The sequence below is a fragment of the Antennarius striatus genome, chromosome 14 (assembly GCF_040054535.1).
Source record: "Antennarius striatus isolate MH-2024 chromosome 14, ASM4005453v1, whole genome shotgun sequence".
Taxonomy (NCBI): Eukaryota; Metazoa; Chordata; class Actinopteri; order Lophiiformes; family Antennariidae; genus Antennarius; species Antennarius striatus.
Genome location: NC_090789.1, coordinates 19,749,859 through 19,772,945, shown reverse-complemented (window position 1 = coordinate 19,772,945; position 23,087 = coordinate 19,749,859). Strand labels below are relative to the sequence as shown.

Sequence of the window (23,087 nt, the reverse complement as noted above, 5' to 3'; positions counted from 1 at the left end):
CGCCCCGACGTCGTTGTTACGACAACCTGTCAGATGGGCTGATAATGTGGTCCAGTCTGAACAGAGCCAGATCACATTTGGACACTTCCTGAAAACAGTGTGAACAGTCAGCCCGAAACATCAGATATGGAAGGAAATCTGATTGGCTGCAGGCAGAACGCAGCATAAGAGGCAGCGGCAGGGAAAAACTCCCTCATTGAGGAAGAAACTCAGTGCAGGACCCACTCTGGAGGGGGGGTCATCCGCCTTGACCGGTTGGGTGGGAAAGAAAATACTGGGGACTTAGACAGGGCGAGGAAAAGAGAGAGACAGAGGGTGGGGGCAGATAGGACAGAATTTCCAGACCAGATTGAGCTGTAGTTGCTGAATTGGGGGTGGGATCTCCAGGCCTTTGGACTTCCTGTCATCTATACTTGTTCCCTACCAGTCGAGCAGCAGCAGTATCTTGCAAGCATTTGAAGGGTCAGTGTAATTATAGCAGGAAAAGCAAAGAAAGAGAAGTAACAGAAGCTCCTGAAGTAACTAAAGTACCTCCATTTAACAGGAGAGACAGAAATACCCTCAGTAACTCACTGGAGCTGCCCTGGTCAGGGGCAGGTTCTACTCCATGAAGCCAACACTCACATTTCATCCCCTCAGTAAGCCAGGAGGTGATGGCTTTTTTGGCGTGTCGTTTTGACGAGGATCTCACTGATGGAGGTGCAGCATTACTTCATAGAGTTCAATGTTAATGAGGAGAGGAGCATTAACACCAAGTTTAGGTGTCCTGTCGCATCCGGGGGTATCTTTCTGAACGATACCGATTCACGTTCTACCTCTTCAACCGTTAATTCACACTCGGAAAATTTTGGTCCATGTGGTTCTTGAACCGGCCACCCTCCAGTCCCCAGCCCAAGACTTGGTGGACTGAGCTGCTGCCCCCCCCACAGGAAGTAAACCCATCAGAGCCATCAAAGAGGAGTTCGCAGGTTTGCAGGAATGCATCTAAAACACGTTCAAACTCGCCGTATGTCTGCATGAAAATCTCTACTTAGACTGTTGTGAAATATGTGGACCGCCTCTTGCCTGTTGCCGTGGTTACTCGTCGACTCAGGGCTACATTAACGATGGCTTTTTACAGTTATGTTACAGGAGCTTGAGTCCAAGTGAAACTACTTCACATTGATTAAACTAACTCAAAACAGTCATCGTGAAAATGAAACGTTTCCAAACTCAGACTCGATCAAGTCAGGGTCAAGGATTTAACTCAGAGTTTGTTGAAACTGCTTCGTGAAACAGTCCTCTAGAGCTTTGGTACTACCATGAAAACAAACTGCTACCAACACCCGACCACAGGTCTTGAACCTCTGCAGATAATTTCCCCAAGAGGAACAATAAAGTCCAAATTTTCTTCTTCTTCTGTGAATTCCTTTTTGCGTGAATCTCTTTTGGATTTTGTGTCACTATTCCATATTCTCTACATGATGTATCTTCTGCATATTTTCCAGCGTCCTAAGTATATAGGTACGTTGAAGAGCCAGCAAGAGGACTAATGTTGCTTTGGAACAACATGTTTGTTGTACATGTGACCAAGCTTTCCGAGTCACCTCTGAACTGCGTCTGCTGACTCAGCGGTTTGAGTCGTCCTGTTGTGACAGCTGTTCAGGGTCAGACTGAAGTGAGACACCATCACGGTTCAACACCCCCAGAGGAGTGAGCTGGAGAATGGATCCTCTTCACAATCGATTTGTCCTGATTGATGAGGATCATGTCTTCATTACTGATGGATCCACTATTATTTTACATTAAGGACTACATGGTTGGATGTTTGACGAACCGTTACACGTGTACTTTATCAAGTTTAAAAACGGTTGACATGCTCTAAAACATTCCTTTACTTCCCCCAATAAACATGACACCCAATGTCACCCCTAATGTCACCCAATGTCACACCCAATGTCAGCCTTCTACAGCAATCAATGGACAATTCCATTGTTGTAAAAGGTGGATTTCAGTTTTCAATAGTGGAAGAACTTTTAGACTGGAGTAAAGCATAGGGCCTCCTCTGTGGGTCAGTGGGTACCAGTCTGTGGGTCAGTGGGTACCAGTCTGTGGGTCAGTGGGTACCAGTCTATGGGTCAGTGGGTACCAGTCTGTGGGTCAGTGGGTACCAGTCTGTGGGTCAGTGGGTACCAGTCTATGGGTCAGTGGGTACCAGTCTGTGGGTCAGTGGGTACCAGTCTATGGGTCAGTGGGTACCAGTCTATGGGTCAGTGGGTACCAGTCTGTGGGTCAGTGGGTACCAGTCTGTGGGTCAGTGGGTACCAGTCTGTGGGTCAGTCTGTACTGCTGTTTGTCCTGCTGCTGGTGGGGACAACACTACTGACGGTGAGAAGTTGTGGTCACGGGGTAGGTTCATCTATCCATCACTTCTTCCAGCAGTTTGTTTGTCTTCATGTCTTCTGTTAAAATTAATGACCTGCAGAGTGTGGAGAAGAGGTGAAGAAGCGTGTCCAGGCAGGATGGAACGGGTGGAGGAAAGTGTCAGGTGTGATGTGTGATAGAAGAGTTTCAGCTAAAATGAAAGGAAAGGTGTACAAAACTGTGGTGAGACCAGCGATGTTGAACTAAATAAGTGAATAAAATGTCATGAATGTCACCTGGAAGTTTTCATTGACTTTTATTCAGCACATGATTCATCCTGTCACACTAACTCAGCACATGAACATTTCAGTGTAACAGTTCTGTCACGGGGACGAATGACGACAGGAAGCTGCTGCCTCTGGTCTCCAGGACGGGTTCCAACCGGATGAGGAACAAACCTTCACTGAGCTCAGAGCCAATCACCGGAACACAAATGTAGAGGAACGATAGTCCACGACTGAATCAGTGATTTCATGGACGCGATCTTCTCCCACGTGTTTAACTTCAGCTCCACGTCAACGTCCTACATCCACATCATACCACAGAAGTCCAGTTAACAGCCTGGGGTCACTGGGATGGCCCCCCCATCACCAGACAGTTCAGACAGGGATGTTTGCCAGGCGCCCGTTGGGGCCTGCAGGAGCCCCGTTGGAGAGGAAGCCCCCGGGGGGGCTGCTGTGCAGGGCGGGGCTGTTGCGTTTGCTCAGGAATAGGTTCCCCCTGGGGTTGTCCTGCTCCGTGGGGGTCCTCCTGTCGGGGTCTCTGGTGGGCGTGGCCACCTGGGGGGCGGTGCGTCGGTGGCAGCGCTGCCTGACGGCGTACAGGAAGCTGGTGATGAGGAGGCTGAGGCAGAGCACCAGCAGCACCGACACCAGCACCAGCTCCCTCAGGTAGCAGGGGCCCTGCAGCGGGAGCAGGGGCCCGCCCCCCTGATGTCCAGAGTCTTTCTGCCACGCCCCGTCTGCCCTCAGGGTCAGGTTGGAGCCCGGCGGTCTGGTGCTGCCCCTGTTGGACCGCGTGGGCTTTGCTTCAGTTCCTTCATGTTCCACAGTGGTGTCGGGTCCAGGTCCAGGTCGGGGCCGGGTCACGGACCTCGTGGGGGGTACGGGGTCCGCCCGGGGCCTCGTGTTAGCACCGGGTGGGGTTTGAGCCAAGGGGCTGCTCTTCTGCTTGACGAGATAGACGGCCATCGTTTGTTCGTGTCCGTGTTCGGAGGAAAGGCAGAGGTAGTGTCCCAGGGTGGTGGGCGTGGCCACGAAGCTCAGACCCCCGTCCTCCAGGTGCAGGTACAGGTCTGGGCTCAGGCGGCTGTTGGGGCGCTCCCACGTCTGCCGGGACAGTCGGGACGTGGCGGAACACTGCAGACGCACCACCTCGTTCAGAGACACCCACACCAGCTCACCTGGAGGACACACACCTGACCCACAGGTGAGAGCATCAGGACCTCCAGCAGACACACCCACCCCCGGGTCACACCACAACAAACACAACAACAACAACAACAACAACAACATGACATGGACTCGTCCAGATGACACAACGTAAAGAAACAATTCTCTACTTTCAGGATCCTCCTTGTGTTTCTGTCACTATTTACTCTTTAATGGTTCCTGGACCAGATTTCAGGGTGTGTCTTTGTGTCTTTGTACGTCTGAGTTCAGTCGTTGTGATTTATTTGTGCGTCTCTGACCTGATGATCGTTTGCTGGGACAGAATCTGTCTCTGTTCATCGACGAGACGCCGCAGACCTCCTTCACATTTCCCCCGTCTACGTCCTGGCCTCTGGGGGGGACAACACCCGTCAGAACAACACCCGTCAGAACAACACCCGTCAGAGTAACACCCGTCAGAACAACACCCGTCAGAACAACACCCGTCAGAACAACACCCGTCAGAACAACACCCGTCAGAACAACACCCGTCAGAACAACACCCGTCAGAACAACACCCGTCAGAACAGACGCTGGCTTCACATCTAAACACCGTCTCTCTCTCTGACATGAAGGTAACAAACTTGTTCTGATGACACATTTTTCCAGATGAAGTCATGGAATCATTAATAAGAACCAATCCCAGTAATCTGGTACGATACTCTGATACTCTGGATGATACTCTGATACTCTGGATGATACTCTGATACTCTGGATGATACTCTGATACTCTGGATGAATGATGGTGAAATCTCCTTGTTTAGGTTCCAGTCCTGTTTTAACGAGTTTTTGTTGATGTTAATCTATTTATTCTAATTCTGTCACAAACCACAACTCATAAATGTGTTCAACATTTGAGTTGTTGTACATTTGTTTATAACTTATAACTGGAGTTTGTGATCTTGATGTCCGACATTTGACAGATTTGTCTTGAAACATCTTTTTAAACTGAACACATCTTTGAATATTTACACTGATTGTTTTAGAAATGCAAATTTCACGAAGTTAATCTGGAAGAAAATGCTCTTCATTCTTTTAATGAATTTTTATTTGTCTGATGATCGTTTTACAAGAAACCAATAAAAAAAATTGGACTAACGGACGTTATTATTTGATGGATTGTGAACGTGTGGTCACTAACAGGTGGGTGTGGTCGCTGGAGGCCCCCACACAGGCCCTGCTGACGGGGTCCCAACCACAGAAGGGGTCTCGAGCCAAAACGCACTGAGCACAGGTCCAGTAGAACGAGCAGTTAGCAGCCGGGACCCCGACCAAGCCCCCCGACGTGCCCACGTAGACCAAGCCCTGCAGGCAGAACCAGTGATCAATACTCATCAATACTCATCAACAATCATCAATACTCATCAACAATCATCAATACTCATCAATAATCTTCAGATGATTTCACACCATCGCTGTCAGCTGGTGAAGTGTTTAACCCTTTCCTCCCTGCTGAGTTCTCAGTTGACTGCTGTACCCTGAGCTGAGCTCCATTCTGACCCCGTACCTTAGAGATGGAGAGCTTCATGCTCAGGATGGGCTGGGGGGGCTCAAACACCTGGAGCTCCTCCACGATGTGGACACCCCCCGGCAACAGCACCGCTTTGTGTAGGAACCCAGAGTCTGAGACACATGAGAACACATCATCAGGTTCTGTGTTCCCCAGTGAGAACACATGTGGGGGGGGGGGTCCTACCTGTGAGCAGGAACAGGACGGTGTAGGCCCTGCTGTGGGGGGCGTGGACTCTGTGGACGGTCAGGTGGGTGTAGGTGTGGTCAGCAGACACCAGGGTGGGGCCCCGCCCAGACGGAAACACACTCCTGTCAGTCAGGAAGTTGTCTTTGACGAAGCGCAGGGCGTTGTCCGACGCATTGTGGAGACCGCACTGCACAGAGACAGCGTGTTGTTTACATGTTTATGACAGAATGTTTACATGTTTATGACAGAATGTTTACATGTTTATGACAGAATGTTTACATGTTTATGACAGAATGTTTACAGGTTTATGACAGAATGTTTACATGTTTATGACAGAATGTTTACATGTTTATGACAGAATGTTTACATGTTTATGACAGAATGTTTACATGTTTATGACAGAATGTTTACATGTTTATGACAGAATGTTTACATGTTTATGACAGAACTGTTTACATGTTTATGACAGAATGTTTACATGTTTATGACAGAATGTTTACATGTTTATGACAGAATGTTTACATGTTTATGACAGAATGTTTACATGTTTATGACAGAATGTTTACATGTTTATGACAGAACTGTTTACATGTTTATGACAGAATGTTTACATGTTTATGACAGAACTGTTTACATGTTTATGACAGAACTGTTTACATGTTTATGACAGAATGTTTACATGTTTATGACAGAATGTTTACATGTTTATGACAGAATGTTTACATGTTTATGACAGAATGTTTACATGTTTATGACAGAACTGTTTACATGTTTATGACAGAATGTTTACATGTTTATGACAGAACTGTTTACATGTTTATGACAGAACTGTTTACATGTTTATGACAGAATGTTTACATGTTTATGACAGAATGTTTACATGTTTATGACAGAATGTTTACATGTTTATGACAGAATGTTTACATGTTTATGACAGAATGTTTACATGTTTATGACAGAATGTTTACATGTTTATGACAGAATGTTTACATGTTTATGACAGAACTGTTTACATGTTTATGACAGAATGTTTACATGTTTATGACAGAACTGTTTACATGTTTATGACAGAACTGTTTACATGTTTATGACAGAATGTTTACATGTTTATGACAGAATGTTTACATGTTTATGACAGAATGTTTACATGTTTATGACAGAACTGTTTATATGTTTATGACAGAATGTTTACATATTTATGACAGAATGTTTACATGTTTATGACAGAATGTTTACATGTTTATGACAGAATGTTTACATGTTTATGACAGAATGTTTACATGTTTATGACAGAACTGTTTACATGTTTATGACAGAATGTTTACATGTTTATGACAGAATGTTTACATGTTTATGACAGAATGTTTACATGTTTATGACAGAATGTTTACATGTTTATGACAGAATGTTTATTGTTTTGACAGAATGTTTACGTGTTTATGACAGAACTGTTTACATGTTTATGACAGAATGTTTACATGTTTATGACAGAATGTTTACATGTTTATGATAGAACTGTTTATATGTTTATGACAGAATGTTTACGTGTTTATGACAGAATGTTTACATGTTTATGACAGAATGTTTACATGTTTATGACAGAATGTTTACATGTCACCACAATGAAGGCACACGGACTAATAATGACGTTATGAACTCCTTCATAGTGAGAATATACACAATCATCAGGTTAGGAAGCTTCTGTTGATCCAACACTACAGTAACAACACTACAGTAACAACACTACAGTAACAACACTACAGTAACACTACAGTAACAACACTGCAGTAACACTACAGTAACACTACAGTAACACTACAGTAACAACACTACAGTAACAACACTACAGTAACAACACTACAGTAACACTACAGTAACAACACTATAGTAACACTACAGTAACACTACAGTAACACTACAGTAACACTACAGTAACAACACTATAGTAACACTACAGTAACACTACAGTAACACTACAGTAACAACACTACAGTAACAACACTACAGTAACAACACTACAGTAACAACACTACAGTAACAACACTACAGTAACACTACAGTAACAACACTGCAGTAACACTACAGTAACACTACAGTAACACTACAGTAACAACACTACAGTAACAACACTACAGTAACACTACAGTAACAACACTATAGTAACACTACAGTAACACTACAGTAACACTACAGTAACACTACAGTAACACTACAGTAACAACACTACAGTAACAACACTACAGTAACAACACTACAGTAACAACACTACAGTAACAACACTACAGTAACACTACAGTAACAACACTACAGTAACAACACTATAGTAACACTACAGTAACACTACAGTAACAACACTATAGTAACACTACAGTAACACTACAGTAACACTACAGTAACACTACAGTAACAACACTATAGTAACACTACAGTAACACTACAGTAACACTACAGTAACAACACTACAGTAACAACACTACAGTAACAACACTACAGTAACAACACTACAGTAACACTACAGTAACAACACTACAGTAACAACACTATAGTAACACTACAGTAACACTACAGTAACACTACAGTAACAACACTATAGTAACACTACAGTAACACTACAGTAACACTACAGTAACAACACTACAGTAACAACACTACAGTAACAACACTACAGTAACAACAATACAGTAACAACACTACAGTAACACTACAGTAACAACACTACAGTAACACTACAGTAACAACACTATAGTAACACTACAGTAACACTACAGTAACACTACAGTAACACTACAGTAACAACACTATAGTAACACTACAGTAACACTACAGTAACACTACAGTAACAACACTACAGTAACAACACTATAGTAACACTACAGTAACACTACAGTAACACTACAGTAACAACACTATAGTAACACTACAGTAACACTACAGTAACACTACAGTAACAACACTACAGTAACACTACAGTAACAACACTACAGTAACACTACAGTAACAACACTACAGTAACAACACTACAGTAACACTACTACAGTAACACTACAGTAATACTACAGTAACAACACTACAGTAACACTACAGTAACAACACGGATTATTGTGTGTGCATGCGTGTGTGTGTGTGTGTGTGTGTGTGTGTGTGTGTGTGTGTGTGTGTGTGTGTGTGTGTGTGTGTGTGTGTGTGTGTGTGTGTGTGTGTGTGTGTGTGTGTGTGTGTGTGTGTGTGTGTGTGTGTGTGTGTGTGTGTGTGTGTGTGTGTGTGTGTGTGTGTGTCTCACCTCTCCTGGGTTGGCCACCTTCTCCTGAACCCGTGTGCTCCACCTTAAGGTGTCTCGGTTCAGGACTTTATAGTTTCCACTGAAAACTGACCTGATGTCAGCCTGACGGAACGAACACACAGCTGATCGCCCAGAGGTCACTGACCTGCAGATGGACAGACCGTATGGAGAATACGTGTTATATGAGCTACACACACAGACACACACATCTCTCTTCACACGTGTAGCATACTGACCATTGGGAGGTGAAGATGCCATAAAAGAGGGTGTCATCTGTCGGTGCGCCCTCTGCTGGTGGGAGGGCGTCTATATCCTGGAGCACATTGTAGGGCAGCTCGTTCTCAGCCTGGCACAGGAGCTGAGCTTTAGCAAATGTGGTCCAGCGTCTCTGGAGGGTCCGCTGCCCCCCCACGTCACTCTGACACGGGAACAGAGAAGGAATCAGTGCAGCTGCAAAACTAGTCTGGCCAACGAGTCCACACACACACACACACACACACACACACACACACACGCACACACACACACACACACACACACACACACACACACACACACACACACACACCCTCAAACGTTTAGTTAGGGGAGTTATAGTTTAGGGTTAGGGTTAGGGGTTAAAGGTTAGGGGTTACTTGTTCAACATAAGAAATGTGTCAGGAAATAGACCAACAATGTGAAAACCTGCAGCCTGTGCATGAACGTAGCGCTGAACACTAGAGGTGTGTGTGGTGAGACCAGACGTCTGTACACACACCAGGACGTTTAACCCTTACCATGCAGATCTGAGAAACACGGGACACAATGAATTTGTCCACGAAGTCATACTCTCTGCCCACTTCACTGAAGAAGAAGTAGATTTTCTCCTCATCAGCAATGAAGCTGGAGCTGATGAAAGTTGGATCTACAGGAAAACACACGACCAAACATGTCCCACATGTCAGTTAGTGGACAGATAGCTGAACAAAACGGAGTGAAGAACCGCCCTGTTCTGTCTGTCAGCCTCCGTGCATAATGACCTCTGACCTCAGCCTCTACATCGTCATCAGTGTCACACCCACCCTCCAGCCATCCCAACGTGTCGTCCAGCTTCAGGTCCACATGGACCCCCCCACTGAGGTGTCTGGAGATCACTGGCCTGTTCCCCCGGTAGTCCGCCACGGTGCCGGTGTAAAGCTCTCCATCTGTGGAACACAGTGGGTTATATACTAAAAAAACACAAACATATAGATACATACATCAAATATATGTATATTCCATAACAAAGTATATACCGTACTTATTATCTTATTAAAAGATACCGTTAAAATATTGTTAAAATAGTGTTTGTTTTGTCATGGATCCCATTTTCTTCCGGTTTAAAACCAAACCAGTCGATAATCAATCAATCACTATATTTGCCATTTTTTCAGTAGAAGCTAGCGTCTTTTTATTCCTGCTTTGTGGTCACGCTTTCTGTTTCACGTGAGTGATTTCTGATTTTTGTTGTCTTTTCTTTAATATAATTTGTTGAGACACACACACAGTCACTGGTCTTGTCTGACAGACCAGGTGATGCGTGTCTTCAGAGTCCCAACACTTCCAGCTGTTGGAGCCATTGTGACTCGGTCTTACCCACGATAATGGCGGTGTTGCGTTGGTAGGGGTCATACGGGCAGCGACCCCGCCCTTCATCCAGCTTGAGGCTCATCGTTAACGTCTCTGAGTTCTGCACACACGGGAAGAAAATTCAAGGTGACGTTAAAATAATCATAAATAACTGGAGAAATCAGATGCCTTGTTTTAAAACACACTGATGTTCAGTCCTACTCCTGCTTCAGTCCTGCTTCAGTCCAGAACGTTTCTCACTGCTAGTTTCTTTAACATGCTCAGCTTCATGCCAGTGGTGGCAGCGCTTGGAGAGGAACCTGAGTTCATCCTGAAGGACGTTCTGACAGAAGGAGCCGTGAAGGAAAACCAACATTTGGCCCTGATCTGCCTGATGCTGGACAGAACAGAGATGTGCTCTCCGGTTCTACTCATGGAATGTCCAACGTTCAGGACATCACCTGAGGATCTCTGAAGGCTTGAATCAGCATTCCATCTGTGACAACATGGAACAGGTCCACAGCTCCTGGTTATGGATCTCCTGAACACAACACTAACATACTACATACCCTTCTGTGGTCATGACTGACAAACTGTTAGTGTTGGCAGATTTACAACCCAGAACTTGGAGCACAAAAACCCCTGAATGTGACCGGATGAAGGTTCAAACAGCATCACTTTAACTATTGGCACAGCGTTGACCCTCACAGCGTTGACCCTCACAGTGTTGACCCTCACAGCGTTGACCCTCACAGCGTTGACCCTCACAGCGTTGACCCTCACAGTGTTGACCCTCACAGCGTTGACCCTCACAGTGTTGACCCTCACAGCGTTGACCCTCACAGCGTTGACCCTCACAGTGTTGACCCTCACAGCGTTGACCCTCACAGTGGTGACCCTCACAGTGTTGACCCTCACAGCGTTGACCCTCACAGTGTTGACCCTCACAGTGTTGACCCTCACAGCGTTGACCCTCACAGCGTTGACCCTCACAGTGGTGACCCTCACAGTGTTAATGGTGTACATTAAACTCACGATGGAGGTGCAGTGTGGACTGAAGGCAAACGTTCCACAGGCGTAGATGTGAGTCGAGTTCAGAAACTGTAGCACACGAATAAAGTTTGGACAGTCGCTCTGAAAAACACAAGTTAAGTGTTTGTTAAACCAAAGCAGAGAAAAATGTGTTTGAAGCAGAACGTTTGGATGAATCTTGATCTTTAGCGATCAGAGCTATCCACCAACTCGTTTCCCTCAGTGAACATTCATTTAAAAAAAGAAACCATTCATTTTACTTTGAAATTTGTTTGATTTAAACATATAGAAATATTTTCTGACAGTATCTGCGTGGACGTTGGAGGAGCCAAATGAAGCTTTGGGTCTCCTGGGGATCAGTGGTCACCAGGTTTAAATCGGAACCAATGGTCGGCCGGTGGGTTTTCTGCCCGGAAGCATCACCAGTTCTCTGATCGTTGATCGTGTAAAGCTGAACGCTGACTATTGTGATGTTCAAACTATTGGACAAGTTCAATGGAAAATAAACGGAACATTCACGCAAATGTTGGCGTGCCAGATTTTTAATTAAGGAAGCAGATGAACGCAGTGGAAACCTCAGCGGCTTCAGCGCCGCTCCGCCTCCAGAGCTCCAACCAATAGGAGTCCAACAGCTCCTCCTCCACCGGACTTCAACCCCAGTTTAAAAACCCTGGAGTGTTCCAAGGAAATTACCCAGAGACACACCTGTCCCGACACCCAAACCCCCCCTGAAAAAAGTACTCAGGGGGGCAGAGCTTTTCAGATTTACCAGAACTCTTGAGGGGTGGGACCGTATGCGGAAACATGCCGATTGGTAGAAAACACCGAAGGGTTTGAGACGACAGTTTCCCAGCAGGCCGTTGTGCTTCCAGATGCAGCGGAAACAACACAACACGTCTGGAGTTCGTCCACAGTTCATGTCTACGTGAACCCGAGTCAGGATTAACTGCAGATCTTCTTCCTAGCTGCTGGTTTGAACGTGTCTCTCAGGAGCAGAGAACCAGCTAACAGACTAGCAGTAACTCCTGACCAGGTGGAGACAATCCTGGACAGAACAGTTCCTAGAAATGACGACAAGCTGTTGAGATCTCGTGGCTTCGACCGGTTCACTGGAGTCCATGGGATACTTACCATTTTCTTGCCTTTCATGGAACATTGTTCCAGGTCCTTCTCTGAAGGGCTCCAGTCCAGCTGGAAGAGGAGAACAAACGTCATCTGGGCCTCATAACACACACACACACACACACACACACACACACACACACACACACACACATCGCTGAACATTATCTGATGTACGTGATGAACCTCGTATCAAATACGTTAGAGATGAACACTGTTCACCATCATTCACATATTTTCACAAGTTAAAATTCATCAAGACTATCAACAGACTGAACGTCAGCGTCCGTCTGTCAGTCAGTCTGTTGACCTGAAGTCCTTCTCTTTACATCTCCTGTAGGGAATCCACTTGAACGTCACCTCCTTCAATGAACGCCGAGGGTTTCTATGAATCACTAACGACACGGGGCGACAACAGGGACGTGCTAATTGTTCACACCAGCTGGTCACCAACACGAAGCGGTGATTACCCACCTTCCCTCTCAGTATGATAGCATCCTTGTGGCTAACATCCAGCGCTAGCACCGCATCCCGTGCTCCTACATAGAGCGTCTCTTCATCATCACTGAGGAGGAGTGTGGTGGTGTTGCTGACATCAGGACTGGTGAAGCGGCTGACGCGTCTCCCAGGAGTACCTGGTGTTCCACAGGTGACCCAGGTCCAAAACAGCATTTAAACATCAAACTGGTCTCATGTCAAGTCACGACAAGCGACTGCTTCTGGTAAAATCAATACTATCAATAAATACACACCTTTAAGTAAAATACACGCTAATGTACACAAAGCTGTACAAAAGTATTGGACTGGTCCTGGACTCTTCTCTGTTTTCATGTTTACAACACTTTAAAGTTTCACATCACCAACCAGACATTAACACTAACCTGCAATAAGATGAGCCACTACCAACTGTTAAAGGACTCTACAAGAACCCCCTACCTGGACCTGTAGGACCACATGAACCCACTACGCCCTCAAAAAGTCTGTCCCATCCCAGAGACGAGCCTCACAGTCTGGACTCACCCAGGGAGAAGGAGACTCGGGGAGTCGGTCCCGTCAGGCAGGGGCTTAGGAGCCCCAGCAAGGCCACAGTGAGGGGGAGAAGGCTGTGCATCTCCATGACGACCAGGATGCTGGATGGTCTCAATGACATTCAAGGTCAGACCATGAGGGAGGAGCCTGATGTTCATCTAGGACTCATGAGGGGGGTCACAGGTCAGAGTCCACGCTGCAACTCCTGGTTTGGACAGCAGACCATCACTGGGTCTGAGGAGGACACACACACACACTGTGTACTCACGCATGTTGCCATGGAAACAATCCCAAATTTTCCTTCATGTCCAGCCAGTGACAGGAGAACCCGCCGAGTGACCGGAACCTGAAGGTTGGTGACATCATCAAGAAACGGTCTGGAGGGGGTCACGTGGTCAAGAAGGGAAGGACTGACCGTCAGTGTGTGTGTGTGTGTGTGTGTGTGTGTGTGTGTGTGTGTGTGTGTGTGTGTCTGTGTGTGTCTGTGTGTGTGTGTGTGTGTGTGTGTGTGTGTGTGTGTGTGTGTGTGTGTGTGTGTGTGTCTGTGTGTGTAGGTGTGTGTGTGTGTGTGTGTGTGTGTGTGTGTGTGTCTGTGTGTGTGTGTCTGTGTGTGTGTGTGTGTGTGTGTGTGTGTGTGTCTGTGTGTGTGTGTGTGTGTGTGTGTGTGTGTCTGTGTGTGTCTGTGTGTGTGTCTGTGTGTGTGTGTGTGTGTGTGTAGGTGTCTGTGTGTGTGTGTGTGTGTGTGTGTGTAGGTGTCTGTGTGTGTGTGTGTGTGTGTGTGTGTGTGTGTAGGTGTCTGTGTGTGTGTGTGTGTGTGTGTGTGTGTGTGTGTGTGTGTGTGTGTGTGTGTGTAGGTGTGTGTGTGTGTGTGTGTGTCTCTGTGTGTGTGTGTGTGTGAGTGTGTGTGTGTGTGTGAGTGTGTGTGTGTGTGTCTCTCTGTGTGTGTGTGTGTCTGTGTGTGTGTGTGTATGTGTGTGTGTGTGTGTGTGTGTCTGTGTGTGTGTGTGTCTCTCTGTGTGTGTGTGTGTGTGTGTGTGTGTCTCTGTGTGTGTGTGTGTGTGTGTGTGTGTGTGTGTGTGTGTGTGTGTGTCTGTGTGTGTGTGTGTGTGTGTGTGTGTGTGTGTGTGTCTCTGTGTGTGTGTGTGTGTGTGTGTGTGTCTGTGTGTGTGTGTGTGTGTGTGTGTGTGTGTGTGTGTGTGTGTGTCTCTGTGTGTGTGTGTGTGTGTGTGTCTGTGTGTGTGTGTGTGTCTGTGTGTGTGTGTGTGTGTGTGTGTGTGTGTGTGTGTGTGTCTCTGTGTGTGTGTGTGTGTGTGTGTCTGTGTGTGTGTGTGTGTGTCTCTGTGTGTGTGTGTGTGTGTGTGTGTGTGTGTGTGTCTGTGTGTGTGTGTGTGTGTGTGTGTGTGTGTGTGTGTGTGTGTGTCTGTGTGTGTGTGTGTGTGTGTGTGTGTGTGTGTGTGTGTGTGTGTGTGTGCGGCTGACCAGGTGGGCTGTGTGTAAACACGTTCACCGATCATCAGCTGACCCATCTGCTGACACAACGAACCACGTGACGTTCCAAACCGCGACACCGGAACGCCGTGGGGCTGGTCGCGCGCTACACTTCACCTCGTGGGGGGGTTCCACTCTGACGTCATCGTACTTGTTGCGCAACAGGACCCCCGAGCTGAGCGGAACCGGACCGTCCGTCACGGACCGACCAACGCGCCCCGGGGGTGTGAATGAGTCCCGGTAGGGCTTACGTCTCCGGGGCGGGGCTCCTGCCGGTTCCTCCTGCCGCTCCGGATCCAGAACATCTCTCTCCCACCGGCGGAACTCCTCTCGACCCCCGTCCGGTGGAACCGACCCGCTGCCGCCGTAAAGCCGTCGGTGCTCCAACAAAGCCGAGCCCCTCCCCCTACCGCCCGCGGCTCTGGCGCCATCTACCGGCCGTCAGCTGGAACCACAGCACGTGGACCCGTCGGGTGCCTGAGCCAATCACAGATTAGCTGTGACGTCATTATTTACATAGGGGTCCTCTTACCCCTGAACGGAGACCCAGAAAAAATTATGAAAACCTGCAAAAAATAAATAAGTAAATAAAAATAAATAAATAAGTAAATAAAAATAAATACATAAATAAAGTGTCTATATCGTTGTTCAGTCCACACTGGAGTCTGGATTGTTGTCACGAACTTGTTTTTTTTAAGTTTACTCTTCTTACTGCGGCTTAGTTGGTTAAAGAGCCTCTAATGAACGGGACGCTGTCGGTCCAAATCCCAGCGGCTTCTTTTGTGAATTTCCCAGTTTCAGATCATTAAAGGGACAGTAAAGTTCATTTTAAGTGACGTATATGTTGTTCATCATTATGGAAAATATTTTAAAAAATTTTATGTGTGTAGCATCACTTTACCCTACACCATCAGTACCCTACACCAAACAGTGTTACTTTACCCTACACCATCACTACCCTACACCAAACAGTGTTACTTTACCCTACACATCAGTACCCTACACCAAACAGTGTTACTTTACCCTACACCATCACTACCCTACACCAAACAGTGTTACTTTATCCTACACATCACACAGCCTACACCAAACAGTGTTACTTTATCCTACACATCACACAGCCTACACCAAACAGTGTTAATTTACCCTACACATCACTACCCTACACCAAACAGTGTTACTTTACCCTACACATCACTACCCTACACCAAACAGTGTTACTCTACCCTACACATCACACAACCTACACCACTACACCACTACCCTACTACACCATCACACACCCTGCATCGAACAGTGTTACTTTACCCTACACCATCATTTAGCCTACACCAGTGTTACTTTACCCTACACCATCACTACCCTACACCAAACAGTGTTACTTTGCCCTACACCATCACTACCCTACACCAAACAGTGTTACTTTACCCTACACCAGGGGTCACCAAATGGCGGACCCCTGGTGATGGTTCTGTCTGGACCCGTGACCCCTCCGTGACCCCTCCATGATAAATTCACCAGAGTAGATTTTGTGACGGTCGCGGCTACAGACGGGGGGGGGGCGCTGCTGCTCCAGTTAATACGGTAATAGATCCACTCAGTTCAGCCAATCAGATCGTTTCTTTACCTGTCAGCCTACCAGGAAGTGAGACCGCTCTCTACCGCTTTAGTTCCCCTACAGGAGCCCAGAGGGAGGGGGACAGCAGAGCTCCAAACCAGGGAGGGGAACCAGGAAAACCTCTGGTTAACAATGAGTGGACGGGATTTATGTTTGTTCCTCCGTCAGGGAGTTCAAACCGTTTGACCTCATGTGGTCTGAACACGTAGCATGAATTAATGAATTAACTAATTAATAACGTGAAGCGTCGCTACGACACAAAGCACAGAGTTTAGAGCAGAACCGTCTCCTGAAGTTGTGACGAAGTGCTTAAAAGCTGTTGTTGACATTTTGTTTAAGGGAAAACAGATGAGGTGGGTGGGAAAGGTCCTGGTGTCAGCTTCAGAGAGAACCGTGTGTGTGTGTGTGTGTGTGTGTGTGTGTGTGTGTGTGTGTGTGTGTGTGTGTGTGTCAGGTTCCTTCACAAAGAAAGGAGCTCTTTGCTGGGTGTAACACCACTGACACACAAGAGGGGGGGGCATACATGCAGCAATAACAGAGATGCTGATCAAGTCCAGGGGTCTGTGTCACCAACATTACAGAGACCACCAGGTGTACCTGTGCACAAGGTTACTTGTGAACAAGTAAATGACTGTCAGGCCACATGCCCCCTCCTCTCATAAAGAAAGTTCTGTTTGTATCTCCCCCCAAAAGAGCCAGTTTTTATTCATGCTTTCTGTGTCGTCCTTCAGTTCTTCAGGCTGGGGTGTCTTTAATTAATGAGAAGAAGGATTATTCAGCTCTGTTTACACTTTATTTTTAATCCTGAGGTTTGTGTGTTCTTCAGTCCAACATGAAGGCTTAACATGTATTTTCCTGGGTCTACTTTTATGTGTGGTGAGGTCACAGAGCTAGCTGTGAGGTCACAGAGCTAGCTGTGAGGTCACAGAGCTAGCTGTGAGGTCACAGAGCTAGCTGTGAGGTCACAGAGCTAGCTGTGAGGTCACAGAGCTAGCTGTGAGGTCACAGAGCTAGCTGTGAGGTCACAGAGCCAGCTGTGAGGTCACAGAGCTAGCTGTGAGGTCACAGAGCTAGCTGTGAGGTCACTTAAACACATCCTGCATTGATCATAGATAATAACTGATCATGTGGACAGAGGGACCGGCTATAAGACACAGACTGGACTCGGGTTCAGACCTTTGACTAAGAGGACATTTTTCTAACCGGACCTCCGTGACGTTAATTGAATACCCCTGCCCTACACCATCACACGCCCTACACCATCACACGCCCTACACCATCACACGCCCTACACCATCACACGCCCTACACCATCACACGCCCTACACCATCACACACCCTACACCATCACTCGGCCTACACCATCACTCGGCCTACACCATCACACGCCCTACACCATCACACGCCCTACACCATCACACGCCCTACACCATCACACGCCCTACACCATCACACACCCTACACCATCACTCGCCCTACACCATCACACGCCCTACACCATCACACACCCTACACCATCACTCGCCCTACACCATCACACGCCCTACACCATCACACGCCCTACACCATCACACGCCCTACACCATCACACACCCTACACCATCACACGCCCTACACCATCACACGCTTTACACCATCACACGCCCTACACCATCACACACCCTACACCATCACTCGGCCTACACCATCACTCGGCCTACACCATCACACGCCCTACACCATCACACGCCCTACACCATCACACGCCCTACACCATCACACGCCCTACACCATCACACGCCCTACACCATCACTCGGCCTACACCATCACTCGGCCTACACCATCACACGCCCTACACCATCACACGCCCTACACCATCACACGCCCTACACCATCACACGCCCTACACCATCACACACCCTACACCATCACTCGGCCTACACCATCACTCGGCCTACACCATCACACGCCCTACACCATCACACGCCCTACACCATCACACGCCCTACACCATCACACGCCCTACACCATCACACACCCTACACCATCACTCGCCCTACACCATCACACGCCCTACACCATCACACACCCTACACCATCACTCGCCCTACACCATCACACGCCCTACACCATCACACGCCCTACACCATCACACGCCCTACACCATCACACACCCTACACCATCACACGCCCTACACCATCACACGCTTTACACCATCACACGCCCTACACCATCACACACCCTACACCATCACTCGGCCTACACCATCACTCGGCCTACACCATCACACGCCCTACACCATCACACGCCCTACACCATCACACGCCCTACACCATCACACGCCCTACACCATCACACGCCCTACACCATCACACGCCCTACACCATCACACGCCCTACACCATCACACGCCCTACACCAGGTGTGGCTTCCTTATCAGCAGCGATCAACAATCCTCTAACTGTGGAGCAAAATGACATAAACTTGATTTTTATTTTTCTGTATATCTTTTTGAAAAGTGACGTATAATCAAGAAGGATGTACACAAAAATGGCCTTATACATTTTGTGGGTAATATACTCAGAATTCAGCTGGCTCACAGTAACCATAGATGTCAGGAATTGAACACAACCTTCATTCCTCTATCACATCATGACTTAGATGTACCAAGGTTATGGATAAGGTTGATAGATACAACTGACACACACACACACACACACACACACACACACACACACACACACACACACACACACACACACACACACACACACACACACACCTGTTTCATGTCAGCTTTCATCCCAGTGTGACTGAATCCAAAAAGAGTGAATGTGAGAACACACTAGTAGTTGGTACTTAAATGATGAATAACTTCCTGCTCTAAGCACACGTCAGATTGCAGTGCTGTCTGTGTGCTCTTCACTCCATGTTCTTGTGTTGCTAAACTTCTTGTGAGAGATGTTTCATAACCATCAGTCCAGTGCGTCCATCTGTCCTCAATCATTCTAGAAACAGCCTGTAAAGCAGAAAACCCTCCAGTTAGACAGGATCCAGCCCCCCTTGTGTTTCTGGTGTACCAGCCTCACATAACGCTGTATATCTGATCCGGGACCAGAGTTAGGGTTCACCCATCACCCTATCGTTGTTGGATTTAATGACAGCTACAAACAGCTTGAAAAGGATCATTTGCACAAAATTTTTTTAAACAGTTTTTCAGACACACATTACTAGTGTATTCCATATTTAGAGCATGGCGCCCTCTATTGGCCAGTTGACACACATCATTTCATCATTTGTGCAACACTGAAATAGTTACATCAGCTCTCTAGAGTCCAGACCGTACCAACAGAACAATCACATCAAACAGCAGACCCACGAGCGTCAATGAGCTGCTGGTGGCTTCATGTAACGACAACCTCAGGTCAGGGTCACGCAGGACACGTTAGACGTCTGCTGCCTTCAGAGAGAAGACCCCCCGTCCCCAGATGAAACTGCTCTCCAAGCCCAAGTGGCCATAAAAGAGCAGCCAGAGGAGCCGACCCGACCCCCTCCTGGCTCCAGACTGTGTTTCTCTACATTCAGCTGCACAGATCAGGATGAGTTTTCTACAATGAACATAAGTGAGAATCGATACCCCCCCCCAGCATGCCCAAGAACACCCGAACACCATCCAGCCCATAGATGTAACGTAACAGGACGACCCACAGACCTGTTCTCTCACACAGCAGCAGGAAGTACAAGAGCTCAACTGCTAAATTCATTTTGTGAAGTTGGAGAAACAGTCATGATGCAAGAATTAAAGGGGATGAAAAGCTACCGCCGGACGTTCAATTGTCTAGAAAACTCATGAACTTTACTTTCATATACAAATTGTCTTCAGTTATTTCAGTTCCTCTCATTTTAAAAGCAGCCCTTCATTATTTCATGAGAGGAGAATGTTATACATATCTAGAGCATTAAGTACCTCTACCTAAAATGTTAAGTGACAATATTTTCTAAATGTTTTTCAATCACACTGAATTCATTTGGTTTTAGAAGTCAGTCATTGATCACATGCAGATATTTTTACTACTATAAGGTTCTATATATCACGACCATTCTGAGTACAGATAGGGCTATAGATAATGTAGATGGTTGAACTGATACATAGTGGTGACCCTACTCACATCTCCAAGCTGACGGGTGATCAATAGTTACACCTGAAGTCATCACATTGTAGGAAATTTACCTTCATTTGATTACATGGGTTTCCACGGAGATTTTTGCATAATTTACAGCGTAGTTTCACTAATACAGAAAAGACGTTTCCATCTCTCAGCTGTGATGACTCATCAGTGTTTTACACACAAACTGATCGCTGCCTGACAGAAGTGATCATTTCTGCTCTTCAGTTCTTAAACCTGTTCAATGTGCTGACTCTTACGGTATTTCACTGAAGGCTGGTGCGTGTTCGGAGGAATTCTGGGTAGCAGGACAGCTATGAACAGAATACCAGCGATGGAATGCACTGCTAATAAAACACACTGCCACCTATAGGTAATAGTTATATAACACACCGCCTACAGATCCCAGATAGATTGTATAACCAGTCGAGACAGACAGCAATGCACTCACAGAACGTGTAGTTAATATTTATTCTCCATCTAAATTATATTCCCATGATGCTATATTGCAGTGGCCATCTGTGTTTGTACCTGTTGGGGATCTTCTTCTCCATGGTTTCCATGTTCTTTACGTCCTCTGACAGCTGACATGACGGTCCGTCTCCCACCAGGTTGTCTCATTTGCTTATATTCCTTCAGTGTATTTGGATATATCGCTCCAAATCTGCTCACACCATTTAAAGGTGTGAAGAAGATCTTCACGCCCACAGAGGATTTCCCTCACGGAGGACTTCCATTCATGTCTCTTCTTAAAGTTCCTGTGTTTACTGCCCGCCTCGTTCTTAGCCCTCTGACAGAACAGACGACATCCCTGCCGTGTCTCACAGTTTCAGGTTAAATTACAGTAATAATTCTTGTGCCAAATCTTAATCCCAATGTGTAAAATGAGAATTCCACAAAAACAGGCACAGACAGTCTTTATTGTGGACACAGGAAGGCGGCGGGTAAGATGACTAACTAGGAGAAAAGAAGATTGGATCGGATTAGCGGTGACCTGAAAGCGGCCATGTGGCCACAGGCTGGACGGTTCCTGCAGGAGGTTCAGAGCAGGAACACAGGAGACGGGTTCTCCTCTCATTCATCTGTAAACACCATCAGCGTTATTTTAAAAATCATTTAATTCAAACCTGTACTCTTTGTCTTTATCAGTTAGTTTATGAACTATGTTCTCACTTCATAAATACTGGCTATGGTCTAAGTTCCCAACCTACTACTATGTTTCCAAAAAAGTTGGGATGTTGCATAAAATGTAAATAGAAAACCAAAATGTAATGATTTCAAAGCACAGAAACCCCACACAAAAGAGAGAACATCACATCAAAATGTTAAAAATTAGACAATATATTGTTGTTGGATGCAGCAACACATTCAGAAAAAAAGTAAAGTCAGTAGCATCAAATGATTTGAAAATTAGAAGAACTGCGTGATGGAGTTACTGGGGTCCACTGGTGGTGGGCTGCAACATGACTGGATACAGGAGAGTAAACCAGAGGTGGAGTCTACCTGAAGATGGAGACACTGGAAAAACTTAAGGATGTTGAGGTGTTTCAACATCATTTACAGCACACAGTATCATCTAGAGATATGTAAGAACTAAAACTGGATTATTATTATTATTATTATTATAGTACAGTATTCCCTTGTTTATTCACGCTTCAAGATGCACGGCTTTACTACATCACAGATTTTTAGTAGGTAGTCACATGATACCGTAAGCGCATGCTATTGGCTGACAGCATTTGGAAGTGCCTGACGTTCTGAGAATCACGGAACGCGCACTTCAGTGTATTAAAGAAACACTTTTCTTTAATATAAAAGTGCTTTAAACAGTCTATAAGAGAGATAGGTGGTTTAATATCAGTATGAGGAGGACCCTCCCCATACTGATATTAAAGGGGGGACCCATAAAGGGGGGACCCGGGGTCTATTACTGTCTATCCCAGGGTACTGGAGAGGAGGATTAGACCGATAGGTGAACCGGATTCAGGAGGATCAATGCGGTCTTCGTCCCGGCCGTGGAACCGTGGACCAGCTCTACACTCTCCATCGAGTGCTGGGGGGTTCATGGGAGTTTGCCCAACCAGTCCACATGTGTTTTGTGGATCTAGAGAAGGCATTCGATCGTGTCCCTCGTGGTATCTTGTGGGGAGTGCTTCGGGAGTATGGGGTCCGGGGCCCTTTGCTGAGGGCCGTCTGGTCCCTGTATGACCGAAGCCAGAGTTTGGTTCGCATTGCCGGCAGTAAGTCAGACCT

General features: G+C 46.4%; 1 protein-coding gene across 4 annotated transcripts; it reads right to left on the bottom strand.

The window, feature by feature from the left end:
* Positions 1-2,640: 2,640 nt before the first annotated feature.
* On the bottom strand, positions 2,641-21,719 carry sema4ab (sema domain, immunoglobulin domain (Ig), transmembrane domain (TM) and short cytoplasmic domain, (semaphorin) 4Ab). Of its 4 annotated transcripts, none has more exons than XM_068333718.1 (15): positions 21,366-21,719; positions 13,574-13,816; positions 13,028-13,188; positions 12,563-12,622; positions 11,435-11,533; positions 10,427-10,520; positions 9,874-9,996; positions 9,589-9,716; positions 9,049-9,230; positions 8,813-8,957; positions 5,530-5,719; positions 5,341-5,456; positions 4,975-5,138; positions 4,094-4,185; positions 2,641-3,820 (listed from the first exon to the last, which is right to left on the bottom strand). In XM_068333718.1, exons 2-15 carry the CDS (start codon positions 13,701-13,703, stop codon positions 3,003-3,005), a joined length of 2,502 nt encoding a protein of 833 aa, XP_068189819.1. In that variant the 5' UTR covers positions 13,704-13,816; positions 21,366-21,719; the 3' UTR covers positions 2,641-3,002. The 4 variants fall into 4 exon arrangements, with proteins under 4 accessions (XP_068189819.1, XP_068189818.1, XP_068189821.1 ...); XM_068333717.1 differs by lacking the exon at positions 21,366-21,719 and adding an exon at positions 15,322-15,497; XM_068333720.1 differs by lacking the exon at positions 21,366-21,719 and adding an exon at positions 15,322-15,497 and having other exon boundaries at positions 2,641-3,805.
* Positions 21,720-23,087: the final 1,368 nt, after the last annotated feature.